Below are 14,990 nucleotides of genomic sequence, written 5' to 3' on the forward strand. Positions count from 1 at the left end.
AAGAGAACTTCTTCCATACATTGTTATAGATGGCTTTGGTCACCGGTTTCCTACTCTTTTGGAGAGTTTGGATAACCCTATCGGAGAGACCTCTGGCTTTTAGAATGTTGGTCTCAGTAGCCAAGCAGCTAGATTCAACTTTTTGAGATCCGGATAAAGGAGGGGACCTTGAACAAGGAGATCGGATCTTTGAGGAAGAAGAATGGGACCTTCTTCGGTCATTCCCCTCAAGGTGCTGTACCAGCTCCGACCTGGCCACAATGGGACAATCAGGATTGTTGTGACTTTGTCTGACCGGATTTTCTGCAGCATCTTTGACAACATCGGAATTGGTGGGAAGGCGTAAGCAAAGTTGAAGGTCCATGGATGAATGAGAGAATCCATTCCCAGGGCCCCTGCACGAGGCTGAGGGAGAAATATTGTTGTACATATTAATATTTTTTGTATGTTATTGTGCCAATAAAATTTGTTCATTTTATATTTGTTATTTGTGGGACATCTTGCTCCGTTTTTTGCTTATAGGTGTACCATTCTACAGGATGTACGTCCTTCCTGCTGAGGACATCCGCCTTGGTGTTGTCTGAACCCTTCAGATGTACTGCGGAGATTGAAAGGAGGTGTTTCTCCGCCCAGAGAAATATCCGTGCTGCCACTAGCTTCAGACTGGTATACTTCGTGCCCCCTTGATGACGAAGATAAGCCACAGTCACGTTGTCGGAGTAGACACGAATATGATGGCCTTGGACTAGAGATGAGGCAGCTACCAGCGCTTCCTCTACTGCCTTTAATTCCCTCAGGTTGGAGGATCTGGAACTTATGTCTGAGGGCCATAGACCCTGAAAATATGTTTGTTCCACCACGGCACCCCAACCTCTTCGGCTGGCATCTGTGTGAAGCACTTTCAGAGGGAGCTGATCCCAGCTTACCCCTCGCAGAAGGTTCCGGCCTTTTAGCCACCATGACAGGGCTGACTTCACATGTCCGGAAGAGCGATTCTCCTGGACAGAGTGTTCTGATACTTTTGAGAATATAGGAGAACATGAGTCTGGAGGGTCCGTGTGTGTGTGCCTGGGCCTAGGGATCCTTCAGGGTTGGGGATCTTTGTTATTTGAATCTGGAGATTCTTTGGCAAAGGTCGCGCTGACGATCTTCGGGAAGGAAGGACATCCTTTTTTCTGAGTCTAAGAGAATCCCCAGGAATTTCTTCCTTGTGGACGGCTGTAGGTCCGACTTTTGGAGATTCGGGATCCAGCGCAGGGACTTGAGAATACCTAGAGTTTTTGATACATCTTGGTTCAGCTCAGATGTTGAAGGAGCCATGATAAGAAGATAGTCTAGGTAAGGGACCAGGAGGATTCCCTGAAGACGGAGGAAGAGGACTGCTTCTCTCATGATTTTCGAGAATACCCTCGGGGCCGAGGATACTCCGAAGGGAAGCACATTGAACTGGTAGTGAGTGATCCTGTGGTTGTGGGAGATCGCGAACCTGAGGAACTTCCTGTGATCCGGATGGACTGGAAAGTGATAATAGGCCTCCCTTAGGTCTATCTTTGCCATCACCCAGTCTTGCCCAATAAGAGGGATTGCGGTCTTGACTGACTCCATCTTGAACCTCCGATACTTGATGACCTGGTTCAAGGGTTTTAAATTTATGATCAGTAATAACCTCTGCCTAAGTCCTGCTGAGGTAAATGGGAGATCACTTTTCCTCACAAGAGTTCCTGGATTTGAAGGAGAAAGGACTCGAGGAGGTCTGGGGGGGGGGGGGTTTCTCGAATTTCAATTTCAGCTCGAATTGTAATGTGTGGAGGATCCACTGGTTCGCGGATATGGACTGCCATTGGGTGAGAAACCGTGAGAGCCAGCCTACAACCGAAGAGTCACTGTTTGTCCTGAGTCCGTTGCTGTTGAGGGACAAGGATATTCCTGCCTCTACCTCCCTTCGGGTAGCGCCAACGACCCGTTTTACCTTTTCCCCTAAAGTCCTTCTGGGAGGACTGGTCACAAGGGGGACGAAAAAAACGCTTCCTAGCAACCTTTTGCTCAGGAAGAGATTTCTTCCTATCAGAGGCCTTATCCAGGATATCATCCAGTACTGGCCCGAACACATGGCGACCCTGAAAGGGTATGGTGCAGACTTTGGTTAACCGGAAGTGCGGTCCGGAACTCCACACGAACACTGGAGGAGGAGGACACCGGGGAGCTCAGTGAGGACCCAGGCAGCACATCACCGCCCCGCTTTGCCCATGACAGAGGCACGGGAGGGGCGGGAAGGAGGGCCCGAGTCCACCGATAGAGATGGAGACGGAGCGCAGCACATGGAGGAGGACAGGATCACCGCGCGACCTCGGCTGCCCGGCGGTAAGAAAATCCAGGTGCTCCGTTCACCGGCCACAACAGCACCTGCAGGACCTCTTCATGCCCCACTGCGGGACAGGAATACCACTGAAGATAGCAGGAAGGGGAGGGTTATTTAACCTCTTTGTGTTCCTGTCCGCCATTAGGGTGGGGAGACATCCTCCAAGGTGACTGTCGTGGAAGGTGACTAGAGAAACAAGTAATCACCTATTCTAAGGCCATGATCACACATTCAGTATTTGGTCAGTATTTTGCCTCAGTATTTGTAATCCAAAACCAGAAGTCTGTGATAAATACAGAAGTGGTGATGTGTTTCTAATATACTTTTACTCTGACTGTTAAACTCCTGGTTTTGGCTTATACTTACTGAGGTAAAATAATGACCAAACATTGAAAGTGTAAATGTGGTCAAAGGAGAAGTGATAAGTAACATCCCATCTGCTGCTCCATTTTAATTTGGGGATAAAAGTTTCCCATTCTTCTGATCAGCACATTTTCCAATTCTCAGATTCCACACAGGTATTTACATATAGCTGTAGGGTGGGCCCCTAGAGTCCATTCTCCCTGTGGGACCCAGACATCCCTGTCCAACCCTGTTCTACCCTATTTATCCTCATCTCAGCATCTTGATATATTCAGGCCCACAACTGCCTAATACTTCTGATCTACAAAACTTTTGTCTCAATACTTTTCCATTTAAGTTGCATCAAACTACAAAAATCCCTCTGCAATTTCCCCCCCATAAGCAGCATCACACTTGTGCTTGGGGTCATCTAGAAGTTCAGACCCATCCAAGTAAATGGAGCGGAGTTACAATACTATACACAGACCATGTAACCCCATTTTCAAATCTTATAGACTACTATATAGACAATGAGTTTTATCATATGTCCATAAACCGTATTGTGCATACCTCACAGTATTCATATTCAACCAACTTTCCCATACCCAAATAATAAGGGAAAAACGAGGCTCAAGCTAATTGTAACCAATGTAATAAAAATATATTTTTAATAAGAATTAAGACTTACGCCCCTTATTTGAGGAAGCCAGTCAGGCGAAACGGCGCTGTCGGGGTCGCTGTGGAGCACGCTCAGTTTGGAGACTACACTTATGTAAGTTAACTACTTTTGGCGATAGTTGTAGGCACGGTCCAGTATTTTTAGCACTGTGCACTTTATTTCAGCCCCAGGTACTATTTAAGAAAGGGGATTAATGCATATCTATAGCCTCTGTTATGCCATAGGAACGTTGTTTCCAGGATAAACTTTATGTATGGTTTATGATACTATTGAACCTTCTATTAAGAGGTACTAAGGGTTGCTCTGTCATTTATGCATATTGGTACCTTTAGCCTGAGTACATTCTATTGTCATATCTGCATTCTCCTGCTTTGATGTTGTTCCCAGTTGTCTCACGGAGAGGTCTTTTTGTTTAATATACTGTTTTTAAAAATATTTCTTATTAAAAATATATTTTTATTACATTGGTTACAATTTGCTTGAGCCTCGTTTTTCCCTTATTATTTGGGTATGGGAAAGTTGGTTGAATATATATTGTAGCATGGCTAAAGGGTGTGTAGTCGACGGGAGGTATGTGCCACATAAGTGCCTTGTTGCTGTAATGTGGCCCGGAATATTGCGTTGTTTTATATAACCATATATTTGTGTTTCAGGACCTGTGGTGATGTCAGACCACATGGCTAATCATGTGATAGATTACTGGGTGGGGTTAGCTCTTTATAAGACTGGCTAATCCTTTACACAGCAGATATGTGTGGAGGTGAAACCCTCCTGAGTGTGTTCGGCTTCAGGACTGAGCCGGATGAACTGGACCCTTGTTTCCCTTTGCCTGAACTAAAGGCTATTTTGCTTTCTGTTGTTTTGCCACATGGTTTATGAAGCAATAAACCCAGTGAACTTTAAAGGAACACGTCTCCTGAGTGTCAGCCGTCGCAGCTGAGTGAGTGAAATCGCTACAATTGGTGGAGACCTGCGAGCAGCGTTCCCAGCGGAGACGTGAGTTTATTTTTGAATGTCCTGGGTCAAGGCTGTTGCAAGCCAGCAAGCATTGCCGGAGAAAATGGAGGACCTGCTGAAACACTTGGTCCAGCAGGAGCAAAGGCAGCAAGAGACCAACAGGCTGTTGATGCAGCAGATACAACAGAGCCAGCAGCAGATACAACAGAACCAGCAGGAGCAACGGCAGCAGATGCAGCAAAGCCAGCAGGAGCAACGGCAGCAGTTACAACAGAGCCAGCAGGAGCATCAGCAGCAGATGCAGCTTCTGGCAACCGCCATCCAGGGCAAGGCGAGCGCCCCAACCCCAGGTTTGGCTGATGACACCCACGTCCGGAAGACGGTAAGACGCGCATTGCAGAAAATGACTCCCGGGGATGATGTTGAGGCATTCCTGACGGTGTTTGAGAGGGTCGCTGAGAGGGAAAAACTTCCGCCAGAGCAGTGGGCAGAGGTACTTGCGCCATACCTGACGGGAGAACCCCAGAAGGCGTACTATGATTTGACCTTGCAGGATGCCAAACAGTATCACAAATTGAAAGCCGAGATTCTCGCACGTCTGGGGGTGACACTGACTGTCAGGGCACAGCGAGTTCACTCCTGGGGCTATCACCGGGACAAACCACCTCGTTCCCAAATGTTTGATCTGTTGCACCTGGTCCAGAAATGGCTGCAGCCAGAGACCTCTGCGCCTGCACAGATGGTAGAACGGGTGATGATGGATCGGTTTGTCCATTCCCTCCCGAGGCCTATACAGTCTTGGGTTGCCCAGGGTGATCCCCAGAATGCCGACGAGCTGATCGGACTGGTTGAGAGATACCAAGGGTTGGAAGGCTCCTTCGGGAGGCAGCCCATGCCGTACTGGGGGTCCCAGAGGGCAGCTGAGTCCCAAAAAGGGGTGGTGCGTCCAAGGTCACAAAGGGCGGGGGAGGTGGTGCCCAAGGTCCCCACGGGTGATGTTATTTGTTGGAGGTGCCACAAGCCAGGACATATAGCTGCCCGTTGTTCCCAAGCCACTGAGCAGATGGACTGCAGCATGGGACGCCGTTGTTCATACTATGCGTATCCAGTCTGTAGTGTGAACTCTCCATCCAACGAGGGACCTCAAGCGTGTCCCGTAAAGGTGAACGGTCAAGCAGTAACGGCACTGTTAGACTCGGGGAGCCTAGTGACCCAGGTGAGGGCCACTTTTCCTCTTCACCTGCTCCCAGGAAAGAAGGTCGGAGTGCGGTGCATACATGGTGATGCAAAGGACTACCCTATGGCCAGGGTGGACATTGAAACGGCATGTGGCACTGAATCCCACATGGTCGGCGTAGTTCAGGACTTGTTGCACCCTATAATCATTGGCCGGGATTTCTGTTTGTTTTGGGATTTGTGGGGAAAGGGTTCTGAGCTCCCTGGCAGGGAACCAGTGAACCCTGGAACGGTATCGCCACACCCAGAGGCAGACAGCTTTCCTTTTTGTGTTCTGGTTGGGGATGAGGAGAAAGTATCCCCTACATCTGACATTCTGGAGTTAGAGGTTACCGGTGAAAATTTTGGGACTGCCCAACATAGGGACCCCACTCTGAGGGAAGCCTTTAATAATGTCACAGTTATTGACGGGGTGGTACAGGAGCCGGGGGCAGACAAAAGATTTCCCCATTTTCTGTTGAGGGGGGAATTGTTGTACCGGGTCACGAAAATAAGGGAGGAGTTGGTAGAGCAGTTGATAGTGCCGGGTCCGTATAGACGGAAAGTGTTGGACATGGCCCATTCACACATCTTGGGTGGACACCTAGGGGTGGAAAAAACGCAGGAAAGGGTTGTGCAGAGGTTCTATTGGCCTGGGTGTCACCGGGAAATAGTGAACTATTGCAGGTCCTGCCCTACATGTCAGCTAACTGCTCCTACTCCTCATTTCCGGAACCCCCTTGTGCCACTGCCCATTATTGAGGTACCGTTCGAGAGAATTGCCATGGACTTGGTCGGTCCCTTAGTTAAATCAGCTCGGGGCCATCAGTATATATTAGTCATCCTGGACTATGCCACACGCTATCCTGAGGCAATTCCCTTGAGGAATTCTTCCTCAAAGAGCATAGCCCGCGAGTTGGTCCATGTCTTTTCCCGGACAGGTCTGCCAAAGGAGATCCTGACTGACCAGGGTACACCTTTCATGAGCAAGGTGATGAGGGAGTTATGCAAAGCCCTGAAGATCTCCCAGTTGAGGACCTCGGTGTACCATCCCCAGTCAGATGGTCTTGTTGAGAGGTTTAACAAGACTCTAAAGAGCATGCTGAGAAAAGCTATAGAGAAAGACGGTAGAGACTGGGATTGTCTCTTACCCTATCTGATGTTTTCCATTCGTGAAGTTCCACAGGCCTCCACAGGGTTCTCACCGTTTGAGCTTCTATATGGCCGACATCCACGAGGACTCCTGGATATAGCCAAGGAAACCTGGGAAGCCGAAGTCACGCCCCACAGAAGCGTCATTGAGCATGTGGCCCTGATGCAGCAGAGGATTGCAAAGGTGATGCCTATCGTGAAAGAACACCTTCTCCAAGCACAAGAAGCTCAAGCCAGGGTCTACAACCGGTCTGCAAGAGTGAGGCAGTTCAATCCGGGAGACCGAGTTCTGGTGTTAGTTCCAACGGTGGAAAGCAAGTTCTTGGCCAAATGGCAAGGGCCATATGAGGTTGTCGAGAAACTTGGTGAGGTAAATTATAAAATTCACCAACCAGGAAGACGGAAACCATTCCAAGTTTACCATGTCAACCTCATCAAGCCATGGCAAGATAGAGAGCCGACAGTAACTCCGTCATTATTAAGCAACCCAGAAGGTGAGGTTGGAGCGGTTACTATAGCAGAGACGCTATCGAAAACCCAGAAACAGCAGTGCCGGGAGTTACTCCAGAAAAACAGGGACCTGTTTTCAGAATTGCCAGGATACACGAAGGTCATAGAGCACGAGGTCCTAACAGAGCCCCATGTGCGGGTGAATGTGAAACCTTATCGTATTCCTGAGGCTCGTCGAGAAGTTATCTCCAAGGAAGTGGAGCGTATGTTGAGGCTTGGAGTCATTGAGGAATCCAAGAGCGGTTGGTCAAGCCCAATTGTCCTGGTCCCAAAACCTGATGGAGAGTGGAGGTTTTGCAACGACTATCGGAAGTTGAATGAGGTCTCCAAGTTCGACGCTTATCCCATGCCCCGTGTTGATGAGCTCATCGAAAGGCTTGGGCACGCCAGATATATATCCACCTTGGATCTGACAAAGGGGTATTGGCAGATCCCCATGGAGCAGGAAGCCAAGGAGAAGACAGCCTTTTCGACACCTGATGGATGCTTCCAGTATGCCCGGATGCCGTTTGGCCTACAGGGAGCTCCGGCGACCTTCCAGAGGGCTATGGATAGAGTCCTTGCACCCCATAAGGCCTACGCTGCTGCGTACCTGGATGATATCGTCATCTTTAGCCCGGACTGGGAGAGTCATCTGGAGAAAGTCCAAGCGGTGTTGGATGCTATAAGAGAGGCCGGGTTTACTATAAACCCGAAGAAGTGTGCCTTGGGTAAAGAAGAAAAGAAGCTAAGTACCTTGGATACATAGTGGGTCACGGAGAAATAAAACCCCAAATCAGTAAAGTGGAGGCAATTCAAACGTGGCCAAAACTAGTTTCCAAAAAGCAAGTTAAAGCCTTCCTGGGAATCGTGGGATATTACAGGAGGTTCATCCCAAACTTCGCCACGATGGCTGCGCCTCTGACTGACCTGCTAAAAGGGACAAAACCAGTAATGGTTAAGTGGTCCGAAGAAACAGAGTCAGCCTTCCAAGAAATGAAAAACGCTTTGTGTAAGCAACCCGTTCTGATGGCCCCAAACTTCAAGAAAGAGTTTATTCTTCAGACAGATGCCTCAGATGTTGGGGTGGGAGCAGTCCTTTCCCAAGAACTACATGGAGAGGAGCATCCTGTTCTCTATCTGAGTAGGAAGCTGTCCTCATCTGAAAAGAACTACTCAGTCGTTGAGAAGGAGTGCTTGGCCATAAAATGGGCAGTGGACACATTACGGTACTATCTGCTGGGACGTAAATTTAGACTGATATCCGACCATGCCCCACTTAGGTGGATGAGGGAAACGAAGGGTAGAAATGCTAGGGTCACCCGTTGGTTCTTATCCCTGCAGGACTTCAGTTTCCATGTGGAACATCGGGCCGGAAAGCTGCACGGTAATGCGGATGCCCTATCAAGAATCCCTTGTTTAGTGGGAGAAAGTGCCAAGCCCCACGGCTTTAGGCAGAGGGGGGAGGTATGTAGCATGGCTAAAGGGTGTGTAGTCGACGGGAGGTATGTGCCACATAAGTGCCTTGTTGCTGTAATGTAGCCCGGAATATTGCGTTGTTTTATATAACCATATATTTGTGTTTCAGGACCTGTGGTGATGTCAGACCACATGGCTAATCATGTGATAGATTACTGGGTGTGGTTAGTCCTATATAAGACAGGCTAATCCTTTACACAGCAGATATGTGTGGAGGTGAAACCCTCCTGAGTGTGTTCGGCTTCAGGACTGAGCCGGATGAACTGGACCCTTGTTTCCCTTTGCCTGAACTAAAGGCTATTTTGCTTTCTGTTGTTTTGCCACATGGTTTATGAAGCAATAAACCCAGTGAACTTTAAAGGAACACGTCTCCTGAGTGTCAGCCGTCGCAGCTGAGTGAGTGAAATCGCTACAATATATACACAATGAATATCATTTCATTTTCCACTTTTGAAAGTTAGGGTATACTAACCTTTAGTGGCACAACATAATTATTTCCTAATCCTGATGTGCAGCTGTGATATTTTGCCAATGGATCAAGAGATTCGGGTTTATGACTAAAAAGCCAAAGCTAAAAAAAAAAAAATACAATTAGATTTATACAGCATGCCTTTCTGTTTTCTACCATTTCCTATTCAGTATTGAAATTGAAATATGAAAAGCCTTCACAAGTGTCACTGAATGTGTACACACACACACACCGTATCTGCGGCAGACATTTCTGCTGTAGTCATTTCTGCACCATGTGCACATTGACAGCCGTGTTGCCAGAAAGAAACAGACAAGTCACGTGAACACAAGATCCGTGTGAGCACATGGACAAGTGCAGCCCCACAGATTAATCAATATCCGAAAATACATGTAGCCATCATTAAAGGGACACTGTCACCTGAATTTGGAGGGAACAATCTTCAGCCATAGAGGCGGGGGTTTGGGGTTTTTGATTCACCCTTTCCTTACCCGCTGGCTGCATGCTGGCTGCAATATTGGATTGAAGTTCATTCTCTGTCCTCCATAGTACACGCCTGCACAAGGCAATCTTGCACAGCGCAGGCATGTACTACGGAGAACAGAGAATGAACTTCAATCCAATATTGCAGCCAGCATGCAGCCAGCGGGTAAGGAAAGGGTGGATCAAAAACCCCAAAAAACCCGCCTCCATGGCTGAAGATTGTTCCCTCCAAATTCAGGTGACAGTGTCCCTTTAAAAAAAAATTAAAAAAAATTAAAAAAAGTTATGTTGAATAATCCTGGTTTGAAATAACTGGTGCCAATATTCAGCAGATCGCTTTAGTTCAGAGCTGTGCTGGGCTTTCCACTTCGCTTTCACCTTATTTTGATATAATAATATGATGAGCTGAAATATTAGAAGCTGATCAACATTGTATGTGAACACATAATGGTTTATGGTTTAATATATGTAAAATAAAGTGAGAAAAAAACATTGGCACAAGATTTATGTAAATCCCATCTTCTTTGCATAAAATGATGCAGAGAATTACAGTAAGGCCATGTTCACACAGTGCGTTTTTTTCTGTGGAACCGCAGCGTTTTTGCCGCTGCGGCTCCGCAGCTGTTTTCCATGCAGGGTAAAGTACATTGTACCCTATGGAAAACAGGAACCACTGTGCACATGATGCGTGAATCGGGAAAAAAAACCGCGCTGAATAGCCGCGGTAAAAAAGAAGTACCATGTCACTTCTTTTTTCGGAGCCGCAGCGGTTCTGCACCCATAGACCTCCATTGTGAGGTCAAACCCGCAGTAAAACCCGCAGATCAAAAATATATCTGCGGGTTTTATTGCGGTTTGTGGTGCCGAACCGCTGCAGCAGGAAGTGCGGGGAAGCGGGCGGAAGTGCGTGGGCGGAGTGTGGCTGCCCCGATCCCACCCCCCATGCTCCGATGCCCCCCCCCGTGCTCCGATGCCCCCCCCCCGTGCCCTAATCTCCCCCCCCTTATACTTACCCGGCCTCCCGGTGTCCGTCCGGCTGTCTTCTCCCTGGGCGCCGCCATCTTGCAAAATGGCGGGCGCATGCGCAGTGCGCCCGCCGAATCTGCCAGCCGGCAGATTCGTTCCAAAGTGCATTTTGATCACTGAGATAGGTTATATCTCAGTGATCAAAATAAAAAAAATTGTAAATGACACCCCCCCCCCCCTTTGTCACCCCCATAGGTAGGGACAATAAAAAAATTAAGAATTTTTTTATTTTTCCACTAAGGTTAGAATAGGGTTAGGGTTAGGGGTAGGGTTAGGGGTAGGGTTAGGGGTAGGGTTAGGGTATTTTCAGCCATTTTAACCCTAAAAAACTTCCTAGAAAACACACAGACTCTGCATAGAAAACTGCATCAAAAAATGCATCAAAAAAGCACCAAAAAAAGGACCTGCGTTTTCTGCAAAGAGCTGTGGTTTCAGTCCTGAAAAAAAGGGAAATCAGGAACTTGTGAACATACCCTAACAGTCCAGTCAAACAACACACAAATCACTTATCAGCTTCACCATGGACATCCTGCAAAAAGCTACATAGGACCTGAGAGCATTTGGTCTTGTACCTTAGGGTAAGTTCACACAGAGCATTTTTTCTCTGCTTTTCTTTCTGCAGCAAAACCTAATCTTCTTGGCAGGAAAGAAGCTGCATCAGAAACACAGGTTTTGGTGCGTATTTGGTGCGTTTTTTTTTTCTCTTTGTCCAGGCTAATGTCCTTAGATTTTCAGTGGCAAAAATGCAGCAAATAATGATACCTGCGTTTTTGCTGTGTTTTTTCAACACCCATTCAAGTCAATGGGTGAAAAAAGCAGCAAAATCGCTGAAAGAAGTGACATGCTCTATGTTAAAAAACGCAGCAAAACACAAAATACTGATCAAACAAAACACCAATGTGTGTGCATAAGATTTCTGAAATCTCATAGGCTTTGCTGGTACTGTAAAAAGCAGCTGAAAATTAGCACAAAAAAAAAGCAGCAAAAACGTCCTGTGTGAACTTACTGGACTAATGACACATTTTTCTTGGCGATTGGTGGCAGTGTGTTGTGTACCTGGGGTATTTGGGCTGTGTTGTAGTGTGATTTGTATTTTATTTGCAGCCTGAGGTGTGGGCTGTGTTGCAGTGTGATTTGTATTTTATTTGCAGCCTGAGGTGTGGGCTGTGTTGTAGTGTGATTTGTATTTTATTTGCAGCCTGAGGTGTGGGCTGTGTTGTAGTGTGATTTGTATTTTATTTGCAGCCTGAGGTGTGGGCTGTGTTGTAGTGTGATTTGTATTCTATTTGCAGCCTGAGGTGTGGGCTGTGTTGCAGTGTGATTTGTATTTTATTTGCAGCCTGAGGTGTGGGCTGTGTTGTAGTGTGATTTGTAGTTTATGTGCAGCCTGAGGTGTGGGCTGTGTTGTAGTGTGATTTGTATTTTATTTGCAGCCTGAGGTGTGGGCTGTGTTGTAGTGTGATTTGTATTTTATGTGCAGCCTGAGGTGTGGGCTGTGTTGTAGTGTGATTTGTATATTATTTGCAGGCTGAGGTGTGGGCTGTGTTGTAGTGTGATTTGTATTCTATTTGCAGGCTGAGGTGTGGGCTGTGTTGTAGTGTGATTTGTATTTTATTTGCAGCCTGAGGTGTGGGCTGTGTTGCAGTGTGATTTGTATTTTATGTGCAGCCTGAGGTGTGGGCTGTGTTGCAGTGTGATTTGTATTTTATTTGCAGCCTGAGGTGTGGGCTGTGTTGTAGTGTGATTTGTATTCTATTTGCAGCCTGAGGTGTGGGCTGTGTTGTAGTGTGATTTGTATTCTATTTGCAGCCTGAGGTGTGGGCTGTGTTGTAGTGTGATTTGTATTCTATTTGCAGCCTGAGGTGTGGGCTGTGTTGTAGTGTGATTTGTATTCTATTTGCAGCCTGAGGTGTGGGCTGTGTTGTAGTGTGATTTGTATTTTATTTGCAGGCTGAGGTGTGGGCTGTGTTGTAGTGTGATTTGTATATTATTTGCAGGCTGAGGTGTGGGCTGTGTTGTAGTGTGATTTGTATTCTATTTGCAGGCTGAGGTGTGGGCTGTGTTGTAGTGTGATTTGTATTTTATTTGCAGCCTGAGGTGTGGGCTGTGTTGTAGTGTGATTTGTATTCTATTTGCAGCCTGAGGTGTGGGCTGTGTTGTAGTGTGATTTGTATTTTATTTGCAGCCTGAGGTGTGGGCTGTGTTGTAGTGTGATTTGTATTCTATTTGCAGCCTGAGGTGTGGGCTGTGTTGTAGTGTGATTTGTATTTTATTTGCAGCCTGAGGTGTGGGCTGTGTTGCAGTGTGATTTGTATTTTATTTGCAGCCTGAGGTGTGGGCTGTGTTGTAGTGTGATTTGTATTCTATTTGCAGCCTGAGGTGTGGGCTGTGTTGTAGTGTGATTTGTATTTTATTTGCAGCCTGAGGTGTGGGCTGTGTTGTAGTGTGATTTGCATTCTATTTGCAGCCTGAGGTGTGGGCTGTGTTGTAGTGTGATTTGTATTTTATTTGCAGCCTGAGGTGTGGGCTGTGTTGTAGTGTGATTTGTATTTTATTTGCAGCCTGAGGTGTGGGCTGTGTTGCAGTGTGATTTGTATTTTATTTGCAGCCTGAGGTGTGGGCTGTGTTGTAGTGTGATTTGTATTCTATTTGCAGCCTGAGGTGTGGGCTGTGTTGTAGTGTGATTTGTATTTTATTTGCAGCCTGAGGTGTGGGCTGTGTTGTAGTGTGATTTGTATTCTATTTGCAGCCTGAGGTGTGGGCTGTGTTGTAGTGTGATTTGTATTTTATTTGCAGCCTGAGGTGTGGGCTGTGTTGTAGTGTGATTTGTATTCTATTTGCAGCCTGAGGTGTGGGCTGTGTTGTAGTGTGATTTGTATTTTATTTCCAGCCTGAGGTGTGGGCTGTGTTGTAGTGTGATTTGTATTTTATTTGCAGCCTGAGGTGTGGGCTGTGTTGTAGTGTGATTTGTATTCTATTTGCAGCCTGAGGTGTGGGCTGTGTTGTAGTGTGATTTGTATTTTATTTGCAGCCTGAGGTGTGGGCTGTGTTGTAGTGTGATTTGTATTTTATTTGCAGCCTGAGGTGTGGGCTGTGTTGTAGTGTGATTTGTATTTTATTTCCAGCCTGAGGTGTGGGCTGTGTTGTAGTGTGATTTGTATTTTATTTGCAGCCTGAGGTGTGGGCTGTGTTGCAGTGTGATTTGTATTTTATTTCCAGCCTGAGGTGTGGGCTGTGTTGTAGTGTGATTTGTATTCTATTTGCAGCCTGAGGTGTGGGCTGTGTTGTAGTGTGATTTGTATTTTATTTGCAGCCTGAGGTGTGGGCTGTGTTGTAGTGTGATTTGTAGTTTATGTGCAGCCTGAGGTGTGGGCTGTGTTGTAGTGTGATTTGTGTTCTATTTGCAGCCTGAGGTGTGGGCTGTGTTGTAGTGTGATTTGTATTTTATTTGCAGCCTGAGGTGTGGGCTGTGTTGTAGTGTGATTTGTATTCTATTTGCAGCCTGAGGTGTGGGCTGTGTTGTAGTGTGATTTGTATTCTATTTGCAGCCTGAGGTGTGGGCTGTGTTGTAGTGTGATTTGTATTTTATTTGCAGCCTGAGGTGTGGGCTGTGTTGTAGTGTGATTTGTATTTTATTTGCAGCCTGAGGTGTGGGCTGTGTTGTAGTGTGATTTGTATTCTATTTGCAGCCTGAGGTGTGGGCTGTGTTGTAGTGTGATTTGTAGTTTATGTGCAGCCTGAGGTGTGGGCTGTGTTGTAGTGTGATTTGTATTTTATTTGCAGCCTGAGGTGTGGGCTGTGTTGTAGTGTGATTTGCATTCTATTTGCAGCCTGAGGTGTGGGCTGTGTTGTAGTGTGATTTGTATTTTATGTGCAGCCTGAGGTGTGGGCTGTGTTGTAGTGTGATTTGTAGTTTATGTGCAGCCTGAGGTGTGGGCTGTGTTGTAGTGTGATTTGTATTCTATTTGCAGCCTGAGGTGTGGGCTGTGTTGTAGTGTGATTTGTATTCTATTTGCAGGCTGAGGTGTGGGCTGTGTTGTAGTGTGATTTGTATTCTATTTGCAGGCTGAGGTGTGGGCTGTGTTGTAGTGTGATTTGTATTTTATTTGCAGCCTGAGGTGTGGGCTGTGTTGTAGTGTGATTTGTATTCTATTTGCAGCCTGAGGTGTGGGCTGTGTTGTAGTGTGATTTGCATTCTATTTGCAGCCTGAGGTGTGGGCTGTGTTGTAGTGTGATTTGTAGTTTATGTGCAGCCTGAGGTGTGGGCTGTGTTGTAGTGTGATTTGTATTCTATTTGCAGCCTGAGGTGTGGGCTGTGTTGTAGTGTGATTTGTATTTTA

At 46.7% G+C, this 14,990-nt stretch overlaps 1 protein-coding gene across 2 annotated transcripts in view; it reads right to left on the reverse strand.

The window, feature by feature from the left end:
• The window catches only part of HSD17B7 (hydroxysteroid 17-beta dehydrogenase 7), a 169,439-nt gene that overhangs the window by 18,765 nt on the left and 135,684 nt on the right, over positions 1 to 14,990 (reverse strand). For both annotated transcript variants that reach the window (XM_069737193.1, XM_069737194.1), the window contains one exon: positions 9,145 to 9,243. In XM_069737193.1, the coding sequence (XP_069593294.1) occupies positions 9,145 to 9,243 (99 nt within the window). The remainder of the gene's footprint in view (positions 1 to 9,144; positions 9,244 to 14,990) is intronic.

This window comes from Ranitomeya imitator, chromosome 8 (genome assembly GCF_032444005.1).
Source record: "Ranitomeya imitator isolate aRanImi1 chromosome 8, aRanImi1.pri, whole genome shotgun sequence".
Classification (NCBI taxonomy): Eukaryota; Metazoa; Chordata; class Amphibia; order Anura; family Dendrobatidae; genus Ranitomeya; species Ranitomeya imitator.